General features: G+C 40.0%; 3 protein-coding genes across 3 annotated transcripts; all 3 read right to left on the bottom strand.

The window, feature by feature from the left end:
* Positions 1–31: 31 nt before the first annotated feature.
* Positions 32–5544, bottom strand: LOC136260105 (uncharacterized). Its single transcript, XM_066053731.1, has 4 exons — positions 5473–5544; positions 2942–5344; positions 2453–2572; positions 32–2391 (listed from the first exon to the last, which is right to left on the bottom strand). The coding sequence occupies exons 1-4, from the start codon at positions 5537–5539 to the stop codon at positions 32–34; spliced, it is 4950 nt and encodes a 1649-aa protein (XP_065909803.1). The 5' UTR covers positions 5540–5544.
* Positions 5545–9485: 3941 nt separating this feature from the next.
* Positions 9486–12160, bottom strand: LOC136259911 (lactoperoxidase-like). The gene is made up of 2 exons (XM_066053473.1): positions 12060–12160; positions 9486–11955 (listed from the first exon to the last, which is right to left on the bottom strand). Exons 1-2 carry the CDS (start codon positions 12124–12126, stop codon positions 9548–9550), a joined length of 2475 nt encoding a protein of 824 aa, XP_065909545.1. The 5' UTR covers positions 12127–12160; the 3' UTR covers positions 9486–9547.
* Positions 12161–18718: 6558 nt separating this feature from the next.
* On the bottom strand, positions 18719–22230 carry LOC136259910 (lactoperoxidase-like). The gene is made up of 2 exons (XM_066053472.1): positions 21376–22230; positions 18719–21257 (listed from the first exon to the last, which is right to left on the bottom strand). Exons 1-2 carry the CDS (start codon positions 21443–21445, stop codon positions 18838–18840), a joined length of 2490 nt encoding a protein of 829 aa, XP_065909544.1. The 5' UTR covers positions 21446–22230; the 3' UTR covers positions 18719–18837.
* Between the last annotated feature and the right edge of the window lie 90 nt (positions 22231–22320).

Here is a 22320-nt window from a genome sequence, read left to right as displayed (position 1 = left end):
AAGTCAGGAAATAGTACCATCAATAATATTGTTAACAGATATATGTGATTGCCTGTCCACCTTGTTGACCACTTCCACCTCCAGATTGGCATTCTTTAATGCTGTGGTAGAATCCATGTCGTTGTCCAAACATTGGTCGGTGTATGGTATAGTAAGTATTTATGCTTGCTACAGAATTTCTGGGTAATGCATTGATTTGTGTAATTCGACAGATAGTTTGTAAGCGCCGTACTCTGATCGCTAACTTGAAGTTGTCACTAGTCATTGGACAAGTAAACTGAAGACAAGTTGTTGGGCTTCCAGCACTGATCAATTGTTTGTCTTCTAAATTCCACCCACGTTCATCATCTAGCTCAGTGTACAGGAATGCTTGTGCTGTTAAACGGGAATGAACGTGCATGTTAATGTAACAGTTTCGGTTTCTTTCAAACCATTTAAAGAGATCAATAGATGGTAGCTGTCTACATAGCCTTGGTGCCTCTGTAGTGCTAAATGCATTCGGTTGTACTCGTTGTATATTATCTGCATTGTCGCATATAATCTTAGACAGTCTGGTCTTCCTGATCTCAGTAAGCTGTTCAGGAGTAAATACTCCAGGATTCTCATAGTAGAAACGATCTCCTTCTCTCAATGCCTTAAAAGTGATGAAAAATATGCAGGCAAAAGTGGGCCCAATTCTTGCACCAGGCAATGGATCTTCAGCCAGCCCACCAACCCACAGATCTATATTGTCTTCTGAATTATAAAGTTGTCGTAACCTTAAGAGTGTGAGTTGGTCCTTTATTTGTCCCCTCAATCTAAATGTGTTGGTGCAGAAGTTTCTGAATTCACGGTACGATGGTAGTCCATGATCTCGGCCACGTTGAACGTTTAGTGCAGCAAGATCCATTCCTGGCATTCTAGGCCTTTCAAACAATCTGTTGGTCAAATTAGTGTTGACAAACTCATCAATCAGTCCAGAATACTGACTTAATAGCCCACGAAGGAGAGGATCAGTGCCTCCATTAGCAGAAAATACTTGAGGATTGAAGAAAGCATCAACTAAGGCAAGGGGGGTCAGCTGCCTTCCAAATTCATCCAGCCTTTGAAAATAATTAGGAACTTGACTGTGACCGAAACGGTACGCTGCAGTTGCAAATGCATTGGGTAAGCCAGACGCAACTGAGGGATCATATCCTTCATATATACCAAGAAAACGGAACAAATTGTCATCACCTAGTATTTCTGGGAGGTATTCCTGATATGTGATTGACTGTACTTCAGCTCCTACAATCTTTCTAGCTTCTTGATAAATCCTTTCATCATTCCAGTGGGGATTTATAGTTTGAAGTGCTGTAGCAATTCTGTTGTGTTCCCTGAGAAATATTGTGTGCATAACAGTCAAAACTACTTGTTCATTAGATCTTAGATCACCTGCACGGAAACACGGCACAGGGCCAGGACATGGAAGTCGAGGACTGGGGTCAGGGGGGAGTGTTCTGGATATCTTTCCTTCTCTCAAACGACCACCACTAAAAGCTCTTAGTATAAACTCTTCTTCAGGCAGTGACCCATAAACTTGTGAAGCATCCATCCAATGAGTTATTTGGTTAAGCTGCTGACGAGGACCAAGTTTTCCTTTCTCAGTTTTCATGCAACTGACTCCTGATCTGATGAAAGGTAGGCAGTTACCATTTTGCAATGTCCCCACACCAAATTGAGGATCATTTTTAGGTACAGGGATTGGTAAACACTCTCCTATTGCTTTACATGAATCACACTCTATTTCTTCACCAGTAAGAGTAGAGCTCTCAATCAAATAAGCATAGTCATGGTCAAGAAACTGTCCCCATTGCATTAACATGAGAGTGGCCTCTGGTTGGTCAATTATTCTGTCAATACGTTGATTGACTTTTAGGCTGATAATTCGAGGAGAAGGTATTACAGGACTAAATGGATCGTTTAATAAAAAAGTTTGTTCAAACCCAATAGGCTGAGCAATGCCATCCTCATAAACTGCAGGCAGTATCCTAGCAAATGGAGTGAAAGCTGCCCCCAAGGTTTGTTTTTTGAGATTATTGCATGTTCCATCAATAGTACGAAATTTATTAACAGTTGGAAAATTGCAGTTAGGGGTCGGTCCTTTGCAAGGTAACTCATCATAGAGTGTTTCTATAATTTCTTCACTTGCTACCCATCCATTCATCATTTGTTGTTCCATTCTCTTTTTCATCCATTCATATGCAACTCTGGCTGTTGCCTGTGCTCGTGCTTGAGGATATGCTTTCTTGAAAGCTCTCAGCATTGTGTTAGGTGTATCAACATTTTGTGCCTCCACACGGGCAAGCACTTCATCACCATTTGCAACAAGAAGATTAGCTTCTTCTTTGATTTGGCGCACAATACTGGTCACTAAATAAAAGCAAAAAAGAGCTCTGTATATGGAGATTTATTGTGAATATATTTGACTGACCTCTGTCTTCATTGCCGGCTATAATTGCTCCAACACAAACAGGATACAACAAGAGTGCAGTCAGCATGATGCATGCCTTGTGCAGTACAACTCCTCTCTCCATAATATAGTTGTGTACTGCTAGTGCGAGTATTGACAACTTTTATGTAAATGAATGATGTCATGATGGGATGTTAGCATGTGAATGTGTAAACTGTTTCTAGTAAGTATTTATGATGTTTATACTGTAATTACAAATTCTGCATATGTTTATGTTGATGAGAGCTTTTATTATTAGTATTACTATTAAAAGCTTTACAGCACATCCAAGCAAGGACTAAGAATGTGCTGAGGGTCTGGCAGAAATTACTTCTGCCAGCCTTAATTAAATACAACAACAACAACAATGACTAGTTTGAAACAAGAAATAATGATTTGATCATTTATATGTATAGGTAGTTAATACATGTGATAAATAAATAACTGTATGTTTGTCATGTTATTGTTAGCATTTGTAAGCCAGTGCCACTCCTCTGGATGGTTCATCTGGTAGACTACCACCACCAGATCGACATTCTTCTTCACTGGTGTATATTCCTGTGTTTGGTCCAAATGTTCCTCCTTGAAGAACTCCGTAGTATGTGGTAGAACTCCTGGCACGATTTGCTGGTAGTGCACCAACCACTTGTTCTAGTTCACAACGTGATGAGATGGTACGAGCCCTGACACCAATTTTGATGTCACCATTTTGTGGTGGGCAAGTGAACTCAAGACAGGCTGCTCTGGTACGGGAGTCAACTGGTGTTGTTCTCTCTCGGTCTTCTCTGGTCCACAGTGAGGCATCATCTGAAGGTCTGGTAAATACACTAGCAGTAGCGACATAACCTCGAGTTTGTACTTTAATGTAACAACTTTGTGAGGATGGTCCTGATCCCTCAATCCATTTTGTAAGATCAATAGATGGCAAGAGACTACACGGTCTTCGTGCCTGGACAGTACTGAAAGCATTTGGTTGTATCTCAGGAATGTTATCTGCAGTGTCACAAATTACTCTGGATAGACTAGCCTTCCTGATCTCAGTAAGCTGTTCAGGAGTAAACACTCCAGGATTCTCATAGTAGAAACGATCTCCTTCTCTCAGTCCTTTGAAAGTGATGGCAAATATGCAAGCAAAGGTGGCCCCAATTCTTCCACCAGGTAACGGATCTTCAGCCAAGCCCCCAACCCACAGATCAATATCTTCTGTTGAGCCATAAACTCTTTGCAGCCTATCGAGTGTACCTCGATTTGTAATTTGTCCTCTAAGTCCAAATTTGTCAGCACAGAAATCTCTAAACACTCGATAAGATGGTAGTCCATGGTCTCGGCCACGTTGAATGTTTAGTGAAGCAAGATCCATTCCTGGCATCCCATCTCTTTCAAACAATCTGTTAGTCAATATATTTGTGACAAAAGAATCTATCTTTCTAGATTGTTGACTGAGTAGCCCACGAAGGAGGGGATCGGTGCCACCACTATCAAAGAAAGCTTGTGGGTTGAAAAAAGCATTAAGTAAAGGTAATGGGGACATTGGCCTTCCAAATTCATCTATGCGGTCAAAGAAAGGTTGAACTTGAGAATGACCAATACGAAAAGCCGCAGCTCCAAATGAGTTGGGTAGATCACCTTCCAAGTTTGGATCATATCCTTCATATCTTCCCAACAGTCTAAGCATATTGTCTCTTCCTAATATCTCTGGTAGGTATTCATCAAATGTGATGACTTGTGCTATAGCCCCTACAATCTTTCTTGCTTCTTGATATATCCTCTCATCTAGCCAGGTAGGATTCAGAGCTCCAAGTCGTCGAGCAATTTTGTTGTGTAGTCGAAGAAATATTGTATGCATGACAGTGAGGACAACTTGTTCATTAGCTCTAATGTCACCACCAAGGAAACATTCTCTTTCACCAGGACATTCTAGCCTTGGGTTAGGATCTGGAGGTAGAGTGCCAGGTATGCTTCCTTCTCTTAGTAGACCACCTCGGAATGCCCTTAATTGTCTCTCTTCTTCAGGTAGTGAACCATAGACATTTGAAGCATCAATCCAATGAGTAATTTGGTTTAGCTGTTGACGTGGACTAAATCTCCCTCTAGCTGGACGCATGCAGCTAACACCAGATCTGATGAATGATAAGAAAACACCATTTTGTTTTGTGCCTACACCAAACTGAGGATCATCTTTTTCAACAGGAATGGGCACACACTCTCCTTCAGGTCTGCTATTGTCACATTCTATTTCTTCACCATTAAGTGTGGAGCTCTCAATTAGGTAAGCATAGTCGTGGTCAAGATACTGTCCCCATTGCATCAACATGAGAGTGGACTCTTGCTGCTCTATCTCTAGATCCTGGACCACTCTTATGCTGATAAATCGAGCAGAAGGTTTTGGAGGATCAAAAGGTCTGTTAAGTATAAAAGCTTGTCTAAACCCTATAAGCTGACTGATGCCATTTTCGTAAACTGGTGGTACTATTCTCCCAAACGGAGTGAATGAAGCTCCAATTGTTTGAAGCCTAAGGTTATTACAGGTTCCATCAATGGTGCGAAACTGATTGACAGTGGGTATGTTGCAGTTGGGAGTAGGTCCCTCACATCGAGACTCATCAAAGAGCATATCAATGGTATCTGCAGATAATCCTTCTCCAGGTTGTTCACTAGTTATTCCACTGAGTTTCTCTGTTCTTTGTACCATCCATTCCATCATGATTCGGGAATCACTCTGTGCTCTCCCCTGTCGCAAAGCTCTTTTGAAGAATCTTCGAAATAACTGAAATACGCTCCTGACAGGTTGTGTCTCTTCCTTTTGTCTCATTGCAATGGCATCAGCCAGTATCATCTGTGCCTCATCTGATGCTTGAAATGCATTCCTGTCCACTGGAAAAAAACACACACACAAATGACAAGTATTCTTGGCTGTCAAAATATTATTATGTATATATATATATATATATATTTATATATATTATATAGCAACTCGGACACAGCTGTCATATTGCTCTTACCAATGCTTGCTGCTAGTTCCAGTTGGAGAGCAGTGAGTGCTATCACCAACAATATTGCTATCTTCATCTTTTTCTTTGTTACTTTTTGACTGAGTTTGTGTTGCAACTGTGAGCTTTTTTATACAAACCAGACAATTTGTTTTTATGACCTCTTGAATTCTGTGAAACTTTGTTACTGGTAATTTTTATTGTGACCACTTCCTTGCACTCACACAACCTCTTACCTTATTTTGCTTTTCAATGAATTCTGCTTACTATCCACTAAAGTTAATTCTTTGTTTAGGTATTCCATGTTCTCAATAGTGGATGACATACATGTTGTCTGGCATGCTAAAGTACTGGGATGGAACCTTTGTTACTTAAATTTGCATAGTTGGTGTGGCATAATGAATCATAATACTTTCAACAGTTTGTATTGGATTGAATTGTGCAACTTCACAAAAGACGCTGCAGGTATGACTATGTTATGAAGTTGTCACAATCACACTGTTTTTATGGTCAAGCTTCCAGCTCTGGTTCATTGTTGGTCTTTTAAAAACAGTCTTTCAAACCATCAATGGATGCATGGTAACAGACTCCTTATAGATTTGGTAGCTTATACCAGTGTGTGGTTGTACCTGTTAAATACAGTCTTCGTTGTCTCATGTGATTGTGATTCAATTTTTTCTTCAACTATTGAGGAGTAATTAATAAAGCTGATCTCCTTCTTTAGCCCATCTAACACCCTATGTTTCTAACACTCAAGCTACTACCAGACCAGGAGAAGCTTTCATTTTAGTTTATCTGTTTTCTCAGTTTATCTGAAGACTGAGTGAGTGGCATACTAGGAGCTGTCTACAAAGTTTTCTCCTTTACTTGTTATCATACAGTATGGATAATGAAGAATTTCTCCCCAAAATACCACCCAAACCATCCTCTTCATGACAGTTTTGTGGTATTGGTAAGGCATAACCAAGCCTGAATATGCCTTCACAGCGACCATAAATACTGCCAACAAGTTTCAATGGAATAATGTACCAATAAAGTTTTCTACTAACTAACTAATGCTTTTAGCAAAGCATAATTTGACTACAGTAAATGTTACAGACTTAATTTCTTCACTGCTTAAGTCTGAGACATTCCTTTCACCAACCACCAACAGTTATAGCATCATGTGTTTTCCACTACCTACATGTAGGTGTTGATTCATGGGTATCACGTATATGGCCTCTTGTGTTGACTATAACATTATTCTCCATAGTGATTGGAGTGATTGTAGAGGCACTCGTCATAATGTAATGGCTAGCTGAAAGCAAAGCAGGGTTGCCACCTCACTTTCCAAATAGTTAATATGCGGGGTGTGTATTAAGACATGAAAGTAATGCCTGTATGAATGTGCATTATAGTATAGCTGCAGGTAACCTCCATTGTTTCATTACTTTTTATTTCTATCTATGATCCCTACTCAAATTTATAATTCCTAATTATGTACTCAGTTGCCTTTATTGCTCAGTTGGCCCTTGGCATGAAGTTGCCATCAGACTTGATCTTCAGTTTATTTTGCTGTGCTGTGATAACATTTAATAGCTAGAATAGTATCATTTTGTCTTTGTGTAATTCATATAGAAATACTGTATAGATTGATTTTAAGAGCTAAAGTACTGTTCACCTCATATCAGGGATGTCACAACTGCTAGGCAAAACTTGTTCCATTTGCTTTGAAGGTAGCTAACTACATGTGATTCTCAGTTATGAAATCAAGATCACCATTTTAGTCACAGTCATATTTTCAAAGAACAGACACATTTGGAAAGTGATTGATCTAGTAAAGAGTAAACAGTTACCTTTCTCACACCAAATTATAGATCATTGTTTAGTGTTATTAGTAAACACTTCCTGTGTATCTACAAAGAATTACACATTGTATCCAGTTAAGGCAGGACAGGAACCTGCATGAAAGAGTACTAAAGCCTGTATAAGGTCTCATGACGTTGAAACTCTGTCCAATGCAGAAACAGTCCCAGTAACAACTTGATCCTCTAGACCTGATGCAACTTTGTGTGATTGAATTGATGTTGTAAAGTACATACGTATACATGCATGGTATTGTCCTAAGATAGAGATTGTGTGTGGTAGTTATGTCCTGGGAAATTATTTCATTCAAGCAGCTTTTATACCTCGGTATTATTATACAAATCAACTTCATACCAGCTCAGTATTGTACTCTCCGTGATGTCTACTCACAGATTCATTGTTTATAACACAGCACAGAATTGTCAGAAATTAGAAGTATACTAGTCACATTCATTTTAGACCTGGCATTTAATTGAAACCTTATTTTGTTGTAATACTCTATGCCCCTGGTGACTAAATGTGACCAGGTGTTTGTATTAGACCAAAGAAGGAGTTATCATGTCTTTAGTGATCACGAATAGTACCAAGTTACTACAAACGATTATAGTACTCCATGTTATGATCATAATATTATATACAAACAGCTCAATTTTGTGGCTGGTCATCTGCTGCTGTCGTCTACATGAAACCTTATTACTATCAGTACAAGTATCCACCTAGATCAAAGGTTGTGACATAAAGAAATCTATAAGTTGAATAATTATCTTACCCACACAGTATATATGAAAAACTATGATGTGACTGTGGTTACATCAAGAACTGATTATTACCTACCAATTCTAGTAGAGTTTTTCTTAGAATATCCCCTGAGGCCTTGCACATAAAAAGGTCTGGCCATTGAGACTAGATGAGTCACATGACATTACAGAAATGCCTAGATCCCTTACTGGTAATCTAGTTTACAATACCAGTAAGTTCATTAAGAGTTAGATGGTTTCAACAAGGAAGCATTTTGCAATTAACAAGATGGGGACAATAGTCACAATGTTACACCTGACAAACTTGGTCACACTAAGATGTTTATTTGTGGTGCATAAAGTAATATGCCTGGAAGACCAGCTGTAAAATGTTACATTGTTGGGTTGACATGACATGACTTGTTGATGTTGAGCTTCCTTCTATTGGTAAAGTATGGCTTCACATCCACAAAACTTGTGTCAAAGGAAATACAGTGAAGTGACTTGTAACTGTTGATCACAGACGGATGTGACTAAAGGCTCTTAAAGGAATAGGTGTTATATGTAAACTTTTCTGTGCTTGTGGAGTGGCATTGATTTACTGTAATGCTTTAGCAATTCCATGAGTTAAAGCCTGACTTGGTAACTATAGTGACAGAACTCTCATAAGTTAAGACTATAGTATAGAAGCCATGGGTATCATTACATCTATAGTCTGTTTAATGGATGTGAATAAAACAATTAAGCAAATGAGTCCTTCAAAAACAACCTGTTTATTGATATCTGGATAAACTTTGGCACAGACGTGTAGTGAATACATGAAATCATGCATGGTGAATATTTGATATGTTACCTTGCATTAGCTAAGAGTTTCTAAGCAGGTGCCTAAAATGTTGACAAGTTGTTTGTGTAGCTATAGCTATATATTACACATTACTTTTAAGTGATGATCCTTTGAACATTAATTTTATGGTGATGGCTAATAAGCCATTTCATTTTTAGCCCAAAGTTTAATGTGTGCTAAACCGATGCAAATGGCGATCAATGTTGAGGGCTACATACATACACAATTTCATAAGTTGAGTTTTGATCAGGAATAATTGCTCAGGAAATTATTATTTGTGGTCAACTGTCACATAGGCCAATCCATGTACCCCATGCCTACATCCCCAAGCAGTGAACTATCCTTGTCTTTGGACTCCATAAGTAATTAATTTAATCAGTCTCAAAACATCTTAGGCCTTCTGGTATACAGGCTTTGCCTTTACCAGGTACTTTAATCATAATAAACCAGTGGCTCATTTTTATGTGTCTTTTGATATATCTGTCCTTATTCGTGACCTAAGCTCCCACCTAAAAACAGGCATCAATATCACAGAGGTGAACATGTGCTATTATTTTTCCAATGGCTAGTACAACTGACCTATCTAGAAACTATTTCAATACTGTTGTAATAAATAAGCTAATATATGAAACACGCGTACAGACACATATAAGTGAGTTTATTAACATCTGTATGCCAGTGCCACTCCTCTGGATGGTTCATCTGGTAGACTACCACCACCAGATCGACATTCTTCTTCACTGGTGTATATTCCTGTGTTTGGTCCAAATGTTCCTCCTTGAAGAACTCCGTAGTATGTGGTAGAGCTCCTGGCACGATTTGCTGGTAGTGCACCAACCACTTGTTCTAGTTCACAACGAGATGAGATGGTACGAGCCCTGATACCAATTTTGATGTCACCATTTTGTGGTGGGCAAGTGAACTCAAGACAGGCTGCTCTGGTACGGGAGTCATCTGGTGTTGTTCTCTCTCGATCTTCTCTGGTCCACAGTGAGGCATCATCTGAAGGTCTGGTAAATACACTAGCAGTAGCGACATAACCTCGAGTTTGTACTTTAATGTAACAACTTTGTGAGGATGGTCCTGATCCCTCAATCCATTTTGTAAGATCAATAGATGGCAAGAGACTACACGGTCTTCGTGCCTGGACAGTACTGAAAGCATTTGGTTGTACCTCAGGAATGTTATCTGCAGTGTCACAAATTACTCTGGATAGACTAGCCTTCCTGATCTCAGTAAGCTGTTCAGGAGTAAACACTCCAGGATTCTCATAGTAGAAACGATCTCCTTCTCTCAGTCCTTTGAAAGTGATGGCAAATATGCAAGCAAAGGTGGCCCCAATTCTTCCACCAGGTAACGGATCTTCAGCCAAGCCCCCAACCCACAGATCAATATCTTCTGTTGAGCCATAAACTCTTTGCAGTCTATCGAGTGTACCTCGATTTGTAATTTGTCCTCTAAGTCCAAATTTGTCAGCACAGAAATCTCTAAACACTCGATAAGATGGTAGTCCATGATCTCGGCCACGTTGAATGTTTAGTGAAGCAAGATCCATTCCTGGCATCCCATCTCTTTCAAACAATCTGTTAGTCAATATATTTGTGACAAAAGAATCTATCTTTCTAGATTGTTGACTGAGTAGCCCACGAAGGAGGGGATCGGTGCCACCACTATCAAAGAAAGCTTGTGGGTTGAAAAAAGCATTGAGTAAAGGTAATGGGGACATTGGCCTTCCGAATTCATCTATGCGGTCAAAGTAAGGTTGGATTTGAGAATGACCGATACGAAAAGCTGCAGCTCCAAATGAGTTGGGTAGATCACCTTCCAAGTTTGGATCATATCCTTCATATCTTCCCAACAGTCTAAGCATATTGTCTCTTCCTAATATCTCTGGTAGGTATTCATCAAATGTGATGACTTGTGCTATAGCTCCTACAATCTTTCTTGCTTCTTGATATATTCTCTCATCTAGCCAGGTAGGATTCAGAGCTCCAAGTCGTCGAGCAATTTTGTTGTGTAGTCGAAGGAATATTGTATGCATGACAGTGAGGACAACTTGTTCATTAGCTCTAATGTCACCACCAAGGAAACATTCTCTTTCACCAGGACATTCTAGCCTTGGGTTAGGATCTGGAGGTAGAGTGCCAGGTATGCTTCCTTCTCTTAGTAGACCACCTCGGAATGCCCTTAATTGTCTCTCTTCTTCAGGTAGTGAACCATAGACATTTGAAGCATCAATCCAATGAGTAATTTGGTTTAGCTGTTGACGTGGACTAAATCTCCCTCTAGCTGGACGCATGCAGCTAACACCAGATCTGATGAATGATAAGAAAACACCATTTTGTTTTGTGCCTACACCAAACTGAGGATCATCTTTTTCAACAGGAATGGGCACACACTCTCCTTCAGGTCTGCTATTGTCACATTCTATTTCTTCACCATTAAGTGTGGAGCTCTCAATTAGGTAAGCATAGTCGTGGTCAAGATACTGTCCCCATTGCATCAACATGAGAGTGGACTCTTGCTGCTCTATCTCTAGATCCTGGACCACTCTTATGCTGATGAATCGAGCAGAAGGTTTTGGAGGATCAAAAGGTCTGTTAAGTATAAAAGCTTGTCTAAACCCTATAAGCTGACTGATGCCATTTTCGTAAACTGGTGGTACTATTCTCCCAAACGGAGTGAATGAAGCTCCAATTGTTTGAAGCCTAAGGTTATTACAGGTTCCATCAATGGTGCGAAACTGATTGACAGTGGGTATGTTGCAGTTGGGAGTAGGTCCCTCACATCGAGACTCATCAAAGAGCATATCAATGGTATCTGCAGATAGTCCTTCTCCAGGTTGTTCACTAGTTATTCCACTGAGTCTCTCTGTTCTTTGTACCATCCATTCCATCATGATTCGGGAATCACTCTGTGCTCTCCCTTGTCGCAAAGCCCTTTTGAAGAATCTTCGAAATAGTTGAAATACGCTCCTGACAGGTTGTGCCTCTTCCTTTTGTCTCATTGCAATGGCATCAGCCAGTATCATCTGTGCCTCATCTGATGCTTGAAATGCATTCCTGTCCACTGTAAATAAAGCACACATAAATTGCATGTATTCTCAGCTGTCAAAAGTATACTGGTGTAGTTTTATAGAGAACTAATGAAATGAATGTTCACAATGCACTTACCAATGCTATTTGCTGGTTCCAGTCGGAAAGCAGCTAGGACTATTGCTAGCAATATCGCTATCTTCATCTTCTTTCTTTGCTACTATTGCAAAACTTGGCTGGTTATGTGGTGCATTTGTGAGCTTTATATACCAACTAGGCTCTGTCACTGTAAGACCTCTTCATTTCTGTGAAACTCTACCACTACTTAAACAGCAATCCTTATTGTAATCACTTCCTTGTACTTACACGACTTCTCACCTTATTTTGCTTTCTCAGAACACTTCCTTGCTACCCACTAAAGTCACATCTTCATTCAACTGTTTCACACACTGAATGTGTGCATGCTCTAATGTTGAGCTGGAATTTGCTACCCAAATTTGGTGTGTGACGTAATAAGTAGTAAACCATCAAAATTTTTCTGTGATTTTTTGCAGTACAGAGAGATATTTGGCCATGTAATCAACTCTATGGACATGCAAATAATTATAAGTCAAAGTATAGATATTTTGTGGATAAGCTTCCAGGTCTGATCCATTGTGGATTTCTCAAGTTTAATATTATCTACAGAATTACTTTTGCTGTTGTGTCAAGAGAATAGACTCATACATACTTCAGGTATATCTGCATTAGGGACCTGTGAGAAAGCTAAAGCCTGTGAACACAGGAAGTCAGAATCATGAACCTAAAACTGTGTATTATTATTTCTTACGATTTAGTAATTTGTGTTGTGATGATCTTAGGCTGTGCAGTGACTAATTTTGTAATGTAGCTAGTGCCATTGAAGATGGTTTAGTTTTTAATCAACTGATGAAAAATGCCATGACGAGAATATTAGTTCTGGTATTTGAATGTGACAACATTAAATTAGGATAGTAACAAATTTGAATTAATGAATGTGTTTGTGGTTATATCTATCACATGATGCATGTTGTCACACACAACCATAAATTTAGTCAGCCTGCTTTGTCAAACTAATCATCCTAGTCTGTGGGTCAATATACTTGAGTCTACAGGTGGTGTGTGCATGTACATGTGCAAGCCAAGCTATCAATCTACGCCAGGTCTACTGTTTTGAGTAGTAATACATGTTCTTACAACTGTAACCCCATTTGGCTTCTTAATTACACCAAATTTGTGTGTTTGAAGTTCTAAATCTTTTTGGCACCATCAAACAGCAATAAATTGCTATTATGTGCATTCTTCAGCTCCTTCAATCTCTGACTTGTATTTATCTGCATATTGTTAAGCAGCTGTAGCTCTCAAACTAAAATGAGTTGTTGTGTGTGGTTCAAACAATGGTGTATGTGATCGCCTGACTAGTTGAAAAGAACTTTAATTGTATATTCATAAAGAATCCAAGAACTTGTATATAGTTCTGATATACTCTTGTGTGGAGTAATCGTATGTATACAACTTATTTTAACACTGCATGCAGTATAATGAAAAATAGCCAGGAAACTGAAAATGATAAGCTGCTGTAATGAAAAACAGAACAATTTGTCTTTTTATGGTAGTTCTGGGAGGTATTCTATATCATTTTAATGAGAATTATTTGTGGATGAAATTTCACAGTGCTGGGACAGTCACTGCTGGAGCATCATGCAAAGGATGGACAGGTACTTAGTGAGAAGTAAAATCATTTAATAATCATTGTTTGTTTGTTGTGTTATATTACACTTTATTATTTACCTGTTATGGCCCTGATTGGTCTGTACTGCAAAGATGTTGAATGACATTGAGGATGATATCAGCATAGCTGGAAGCTGGAATGGATAGCACTCTCCCCTATGAGGATGTCTACATGTTGGTAACCTGAATGAGAACTAAGTGCTGCTTTAGTACAAAACCCAATATAGTCTTACATAATTGCAACTAGACCATACAGTCCCCTGGCAAATAGCTTCCCCTTTTTAGTACAACCATGATAGGAATAGAGTAAATGATCAAAGTTTGTCTGTATGATGGCAAATGTGACCTTACAGTTGAAAAAATTGTGGGGAATGCCAAAGCTACATCAAGAGTTCATAATATAGGGAGGGCCCTCCCTCTAGCCCTCTTTCTCTATTTTATGAACTCTTGGTTAAATGTGGTGGAGTTTTATTAGCATAAGGTTGAATTCAAAATAAATGAGGAATGAATTCCACTTATGACTTTGAATTACTTTGTGTAAACAGAATTAAGCTGTGAAAACTTCAACATTGCATATACATGGTATATGGTTATATTATAGCTAAACCATTCTGTAGTTGACTGTTAAACTTTGTGGTAAACTTTTCACGGTGATGGAATACCTTGTGGAGGACATAATGCATGAATATGAGTTTGATGAGGTCCTCAGTAAGTATGTGGAGTTGTTGACACTATCTGTAGTTGTAATACAACTGTCAATAATAATTGACGGAATTCTTGACATAATGAGCTGAGAACTACCTGGCTCAGGTATAGCTATATCCAGCGAACATATTGCATCAACAGATATCTTACACAATTTGTATCACCACAGAACTGATTGCACAACAGGTAGGGCAATCATATGTGCTGAAGATTTATGGAAGACAGTTTTAATCAATCTTAGCCTGACAGAATCTTATAGATATGGCTCAATACGTGAAACTAGAAATGTGTGAAAATTTGGCATGTAACTGGTTACAATGGTTACGTGGTTACAGGACAGTGATGCAATAGTTGACCTACATACAATTAGCTCAAAGAAATGGCGTAATACACACCTTACACCACATGAATGGTGCAAGCTTATGCATTAAAGTATAGAAGTCAGCAAAATTATTGATAGATAATTAAGAATCATTACAATTGTGGTAATTAAAGAAGGTTACAGAAAGCTACAAAGGGGTGAAAGGTTATTACAAAGAATAACTTGTGGAAACACAGGGATAGTTCTGGTTACACAAAGTACGGAAGGGTACACAGGGTTACTTCTGGATACACAGGGTTACAAGTAGCTACAAAGGGTTACTTGTGGATACACAGGGTTACGGGTGGCTACACAGGGTTACTTGTGGATACACAGGGTTACTTGTGGCTACACAGGGTTACAGGTGGATACACAGGGTTACAAGTGGCTACAAAGGGTTACTTGTGGATACACAAGGTTATGGGTGGCTACACAGGGTTACTTGTGGCTACACAGGGTTATTTGTGGATACACTGGGTTACTTGTGGATACACAGGGTTACGGGTGGTTACACAGGGTTACTTGTGGATACACAGGGTTACGGGTGGTTACACAGGGTTACGGGTGGCTACACAGGGTTACATGTGGATACACAAGGTTTCTTGTGGATACACAAGGTTTCTTGTGGATAGACAAGATTACATGTGGCTACTCAGGGTTACATGTGGATACACAGGGTTGCGGGTGAATACACAGGGTTACTTGTGGACACACAAGATTACGGGTGGATACACAGGGTTACTTGTGGATACACAGGGTTACGGGTGGTTACACAGGGTTACTTGTGGATACACAGGGTTATGGGTGGCTACACAGGGTTACATGTGGATACACAGGGTTTCTTGTGGATAGACAGGGTTACGGGTGGATACACAGGGTTACTTGTGGATACACAGGGTTACGGGTGGTTACACAGGGTTACGGGTGGCTACACAGGGTTACATGTGGATACACAGGGTTTCTTGTGGATAGACAGGGTTACGGGTGGATACACAGGGTTACTTGTGGATACACAGGGTTACGGGTGGTTACACAGGGTTACGGGTGGCTACACAGGGTTACATGTGGATACACAGGGTTATGGGTGAATACACAGGGTTACTTGTTGATACACAAGATTACAGGTATATAGCTACACAGGGTTACGGGTGGCTACAAAGGGTTACGGGTGGATACACAAGGTTATGAGTGGTTACCCAGGGTTACTTGTGGATACACAGGATTACAGGTAGCTACACAGGGTTACAGATGGTTACACAGAGTTACGGGTATCTACACAGGATTACATGTGGATACATGGGGTTACCGGGGGCTACACAGGGTTACGGGTGGATACACAGGGTTACAGGTACACAGGGTTACTTGTGGATACACAGGGGTAGATCCAGGGAGGACTACTCTTTCTAACACAAAATATAGCTAATGTCTTTTGATCATGAATCAGCTGTAGAAGAAGTTTTACTGTCACAGATAATTCATGAAATACTTGTTTCACTGCTACATACTCAGTTCTATACATACTAAAATTATTTGATTTCATCCCCACTACCACAATCCTAGCATAGAACCGCTGAAATTTAGATTTTAGGTCTGCAATTACTGAAATCAGGAGCTTATGAACTGCCAAAGGCGGCGAAACATATGCTCCTGCTTAAACATATGGTATAACTATCAAATATTTGATTTGATTTATTATTTTATACTCACAACAATCGGCACAATGCTGTTCCTTCTTGTTGGAGTGATACAAAAACAACAACAATGACAACTAACTAAGCATACAAGAATATACAAGATAAACACAAAGCAAGACAATAGCATACATTACACCACCCACACATATAAGTACAAAAATAACACTGAATTACATAATTGACAAAAAATGGCTTTTCGCACGGCCATGAAAATCTCTAAATATATTAAGTTCTTCAGTATCAAATGGCAAGGATGAACATGGCACATATATCTGTGTACTCACAAGTAATTGTGTGTATCTAAAAAGTAACCCTGCGTATCTATATGTAATCCTGTGTAGCTACCTGTAATCTTGTGTATCCACTGGTAATCCTGTGTATCCCCCGGTAACCCTGTGTATCCACCTGTAACCCTGTGTATTTACCCGTAATCATGTGTATCCACCCAAAACTCTGTGTATCCACCCATAACCCTGTGTATCCAATAGTAACCCTGTGTATCCACCTGGAACCCTATGTATCCAACCATAACCCTGTGTAGCCATCTGTAAACCTGTGTAGCCACCCGTAACCCTGTGTAACCACCTGAAACCCTGTGTTTCCACCCATAACTCTGTGCATCCACTAGTAACCCTATGTATCCACCTGGAACCCTATGTATCCACCCATAACCCTCCTGTGTAGCCACCCATAACCCTGTGTAACCACCTGAAACCCTGTGTTTCCACCCATAACTCTGTGCATCCACTAGTAACCCTGTGCATCCACCTGGAACCCTATGTATCCACCCATAACCCTCCTGTGTAACCATCCGTAACCCTGTGTATCTACATGTAACCCTTTGTATCCATCTGTAACCCTGTATATCTACCCTTAACCCTGTGTAGCCACCTGTCAACCTGTGTAACCATCTGTAACCGTAACCCTGTGTAGCCACAAGTAACCCTGTGTATCCACCTGTAACCCTGTGTAACTACCCATAACCCTGTGTATCCATCCGTAACCTTGTGTAGCCACAAGTAACCCTAACCACACGTAACCCTGTGTATTCACCTGTAACCCTGTGTAACTACCCATAACCCTGTGTATCCATCCGTAACCTTGTGTAGCCACAAGTAACCCTAACCACACGTAACCCTCTGTATCCACCTGTAATCCTGTGTATCCACCCATAAACCTGTGTATCCACAAGTAACCCTGTGTATCCACATGTAACCTTGTGTATCCACAAGTAACCCTGTGTAACCACCCATAACTCTGTGTATCCACAAGTAACCCTGTGTAGCCACCCATAACCCTGTGTATCCACCTGTAACCCTGTGTATCTACCCTGAAACCTGTGTAGCCACCCATAAACCTGTGTATCCACAAGTAACCCTGTGTATCCACATGTAACCCTGTGTATCTACCCTGAAACCTGTGTAGCCACCCATAAACCTGTGTATCCACCTGTAACCCTGTGTATCTACCCTGAAACCTGTGTAGCTACCCATAAACCTGTGTATCCACAAGTAACCCTGTGTATCCACATGTAACCCTGTGTATCTACCCTGAAACCTGTGTAGCCACCCATAAACCTGTGTATCCACCTGTAACCCTGTGTATCTACCCTGAAACCTGTGTAGCTACCCATAAACCTGTGTATCCACAAGTAACCCTGTGTATCCACAAGTAACTCTGTGTATCTACCCTGAAACCTGTGTAGCCACCCATAAACCTGTGTATCCACAAGTAACCCTGTGTATCCACATGTAACCCTATGTATCCACAAGTAACCCTGTGTATCCACCCGCAGCCCTGTGTATCCACCCGCAACCCTGTGTATTCACAGGTAATCCTGTGTAGCCACCCGTAACCCTGTGTATCTATCTGTAACTCAGTGTATCCACAGCTAATCCTGTTCTATTATATACCTTGTACATCTACTTGAATCTCTGGGTAACACCCTTCACATGTTACCCTGTACACATATACTTGTAATCTTCATGTAACCCTGTGTATCCTTACATGCAATTCTGCTTGTAATAAAACAATAGTAAACATTTAAAACATTTATTATAATACTTACTGAAGACAATGTGGTACCATAATTAAAGCTCACATTAATTTAACCACCTATTTAAAAGTGATATTTCGTTAATAGTGTTGTGTAACTTTGTAACCTATGTAACTGGTTACTGGTGAATTCTCGCCAAATAAATTGCGTATTTAATTTCACATATTGAGCCACTACTGGAATTTTAAGTCACAAAAATGTTTTTGTCTACATCTATGCAATTTTGTAGACATTTGTAATTGTTAAATTCAGTTGTAATGAATAATAAATAAACGAATACAAACACATGTACGCGTACATGTACAGAAATATACTTTACAAAAAAAAGTAAAACACTATAAGGTAATTTCACTAAAAACACCTGTAAGCCAATGCCACTCCTCTGGATGGTTCATCTGGTAGACTACCACCACCAGATCGACATTCTGTTTCACTGGTGTATATTCCTGTCTTTGGTCCAAATGTTCCTCCTTGAAGAACTCCGTAGTATGTGGTAGAACTCCTGGCACGATTTGCTGGTAGTGCACCAACCACTTGTTCTAGTTCACAACGAGATGAGATAGTTCGGACCCTAACACCAACTTTGATGTCACCATTTTGTGGTGGGCAAGTAAACTTGAGACAGGCTGCTCTGGTAGTTGAATCCTCTGGTGTTGATCTCTCTCGGTCTTCTCTGGTCCACAGTGAGGCATCATCTGAAGGTCTGGTATATACACTAGCAGTAGCGACAGAACCAGTTGAAGAACGAGTTTGTACTTTAATGTAGCAACTTTGTGAGGATGGTCCTGATCCCTCAATCCATTTTGTAAGATCAATAGATGGCAAGAGACTACACGGTCTTCGTGCCTGGACAGTACTGAAAGCATTTGGTTGTATCTCAGGAATGTTATCTGCAGTGTCACAAATTACTCTGGATAGACTAGCCTTCCTGATCTCAGTGAGCTGTTCAGGAGTAAACACTCCAGGATTCTCATAGTAGAAACGATCTCCTTCTCTCAGTCCTTTGAAAGTGATGGCAAATATGCAAGCAAAGGTGGCCCCAATTCTTCCACCAGGTAACGGATCTTCAGCCAAGCCCCCAACCCACAGATCAATATCTTCTGTTGAGCCATAAACTCTTTGCAGTCTATCGAGTGTACCTCGATTTGTAATTTGTCCTCTAAGTCCAAATTTGTCAGCACAGAAATCTCTAAACACTCGATAAGATGGTAGTCCATGATCTCGGCCACGTTGAATGTTTAGTGAAGCAAGATCCATTCCTGGCATCCCATCTCTTTCAAACAATCTGTTAGTCAATATATTTGTGACAAAAGAATCTATCTTTCTAGATTGTTGACTGAGTAGCCCACGAAGGAGGGGATCGGTGCCACCACTATCAAAGAAAGCTTGTGGGTTGAAAAAAGCATTGAGTAAAGGTAATGGGGACATTGGCCTTCCAAATTCATCTATGCGGTCAAAGTAAGGTTGGATTTGAGAATGACCGATACGAAAAGCTGCAGCTCCAAATGAGTTGGGTAGATCACCTTCCAAGTTTGGATCATATCCTTCATACCTTCCCAACAGTCTAAGCATATTGTCTCTTCCTAATATCTCTGGTAGGTATTCATCAAATGTGATGACTTGTGCTATAGCTCCTACAATCTTTCTTGCTTCTTGATATATTCTCTCATCTAGCCAGGTAGGATTCAGAGCTCCAAGTCGTCGAGCAATTTTGTTGTGTAGTCGAAGGAATATTGTATGCATGACAGTGAGGACAACTTGTTCATTAGCTCTAATGTCACCACCAAGGAAACATTCTCTTTCACCAGGACATTCTTCCCTTGGGTTAGGATCTGGAGGTAGAGTGCCAGGTATGCTTCCTTCTCTTAGTAGACCACCTCGGAATGCCCTTAATCGTCTCTCTTCTTCAGGTAGTGAACCATAGACATTTGAAGCATCAATCCAATGAGTAATTTGGTTTAGCTGTTGACGTGGGCTAAATCTCCCTCTAGCTGGACGCATGCAGCTAACACCAGATCTGATGAATGATAAGAAAACACCATTTTGTTTTGTGCCTACACCAAACTGAGGATCATCTTTTTCAACAGGAATGGGCACACACTCTCCTTCAGGTCTGCTATTGTCACATTCTATTTCTTCACCATTAAGTGTGGAGCTCTCAATTAGGTAAGCATAGTCGTGGTCAAGATACTGTCCCCATTGCATCAACATGAGAGTGGACTCTTGCTGCTCTATCTCTAGATCCTGGACCACTCTTATGCTGATAAATCGAGCAGAAGGTTTTGGAGGATCAAAAGGTCTGTTAAGTATAAAAGCTTGTCTAAACCCTATAAGCTGACTGATGCCGTTTTCGTAAACTGGTGGTACTATTCTCCCAAACGGAGTGAATGAAGCTCCAATTGTTTGAAGCCTAAGGTTATTACAGGTTCCATCAATGGTGCGAAACTGATTGACAGTGGGTATGTTGCAGTTGGGAGTAGGTCCCTCACATCGAGACTCATCAAAGAGCATATCAATGGTATCTGCAGATAATCCTTCTCCAGGTTGTTCACTAGTTATTCCACTGAGTCTCTCTGTTCTTTGTACCATCCATTCCATCATGATTCGGGCATCACTCTGTGCTCTCCCCTGTCGCAAAGCCCTTTTGAAGAATCTTCGAAATAGTTGAAATACGCTCCTGACAGGTTGTGCCTCTTCCTTTTCCCTCATTGCAATGGCATCAGCCAGTATCATCTGTGCCTCATCTGATGCTTGAAATGCATTTCTGTCCACTGTAAATAAACACACACACAAATGACAAGTATTCTTGGCTGTTAAAATATTATTATGTATATATATATATTATATAGCAACTCAGTAAAAAGGACACAGCTGTCATATTGCTCTTACCAATGCTTGCTGCTAGTTTCAGTTGGAGAGTAGTGAGTGCTATCACCAACAATATTGCTGCTATATTCATCTTTTTCTTTGCTGCTATTGCAAAGCTTGACTGAATCTGTGTTGAACTGTGAGCTTTATATACCAAATGGACACTGCATATTTAAGGTATCTTTATGTTCTGTGAAACTCTATCACTGCTTAAATGGTCATCTATAACATGACCACTTCTTCATGCACTTTAAGAACTTCTTGCCTTATTTTGAGTTCTTAGAATACTCCTTGGCTACTCACTAAACCATTCAAATGTCCCATACAGTCAATGGTAAGTAACAATAATCATGTATCAGTGATTTGTAGCTAACTGAACCACCTAGTAATAGTTTAGGACACTTTTGTATAGATCAGGCCCAGGTCATAGTATAGTACTACTTTGGGACTATGTTGTATACATATTAGTTAATACCAAACTGATAATGTGCTAGAGTTATTACCAGGGCGGATCCAGACTTTTGGAAACGGGGGTCAAAATGAAATGGCACTATACATTGTCTGGTGTGGTAAGGTGAGACCAAAACAATAAAGAAAAACAGGTCACAGCCTGCTAACAATAGCTGCCCACCCCACCAAATATACATTTATTACTGATAAAGTACATAAAAATCCTTACATAGCTTGCTACACACTGCTCTAATACTGTGACTGCTCTATTATAGTATCTCTTGGTATACTAAAATTTTTTGGAGGGGGATCAAGAGCCCCCCTTGGGTCACTATTACTGCTGGGATAGCACAAACACTGTACATGCCCATCACCTCATGATGGTACCTACCATGCAGTTCATGCTGACAATTATTACTGATGACAACTTGACAGCTCCAGCACTCAAATAATGGCTTACATGATTTAAGATAGTGGTTAATAATTGACAATAATTTTGTCAATTAACTATTTTAT

The sequence above is a fragment of the Dysidea avara genome, chromosome 7 (assembly GCF_963678975.1).
Source record: "Dysidea avara chromosome 7, odDysAvar1.4, whole genome shotgun sequence".
NCBI classification, from domain to species: Eukaryota; Metazoa; Porifera; class Demospongiae; order Dictyoceratida; family Dysideidae; genus Dysidea; species Dysidea avara.
Note: the sequence above shows the minus strand (reverse complement) of the source record. Positions and strands in the feature narration are given on the sequence as shown.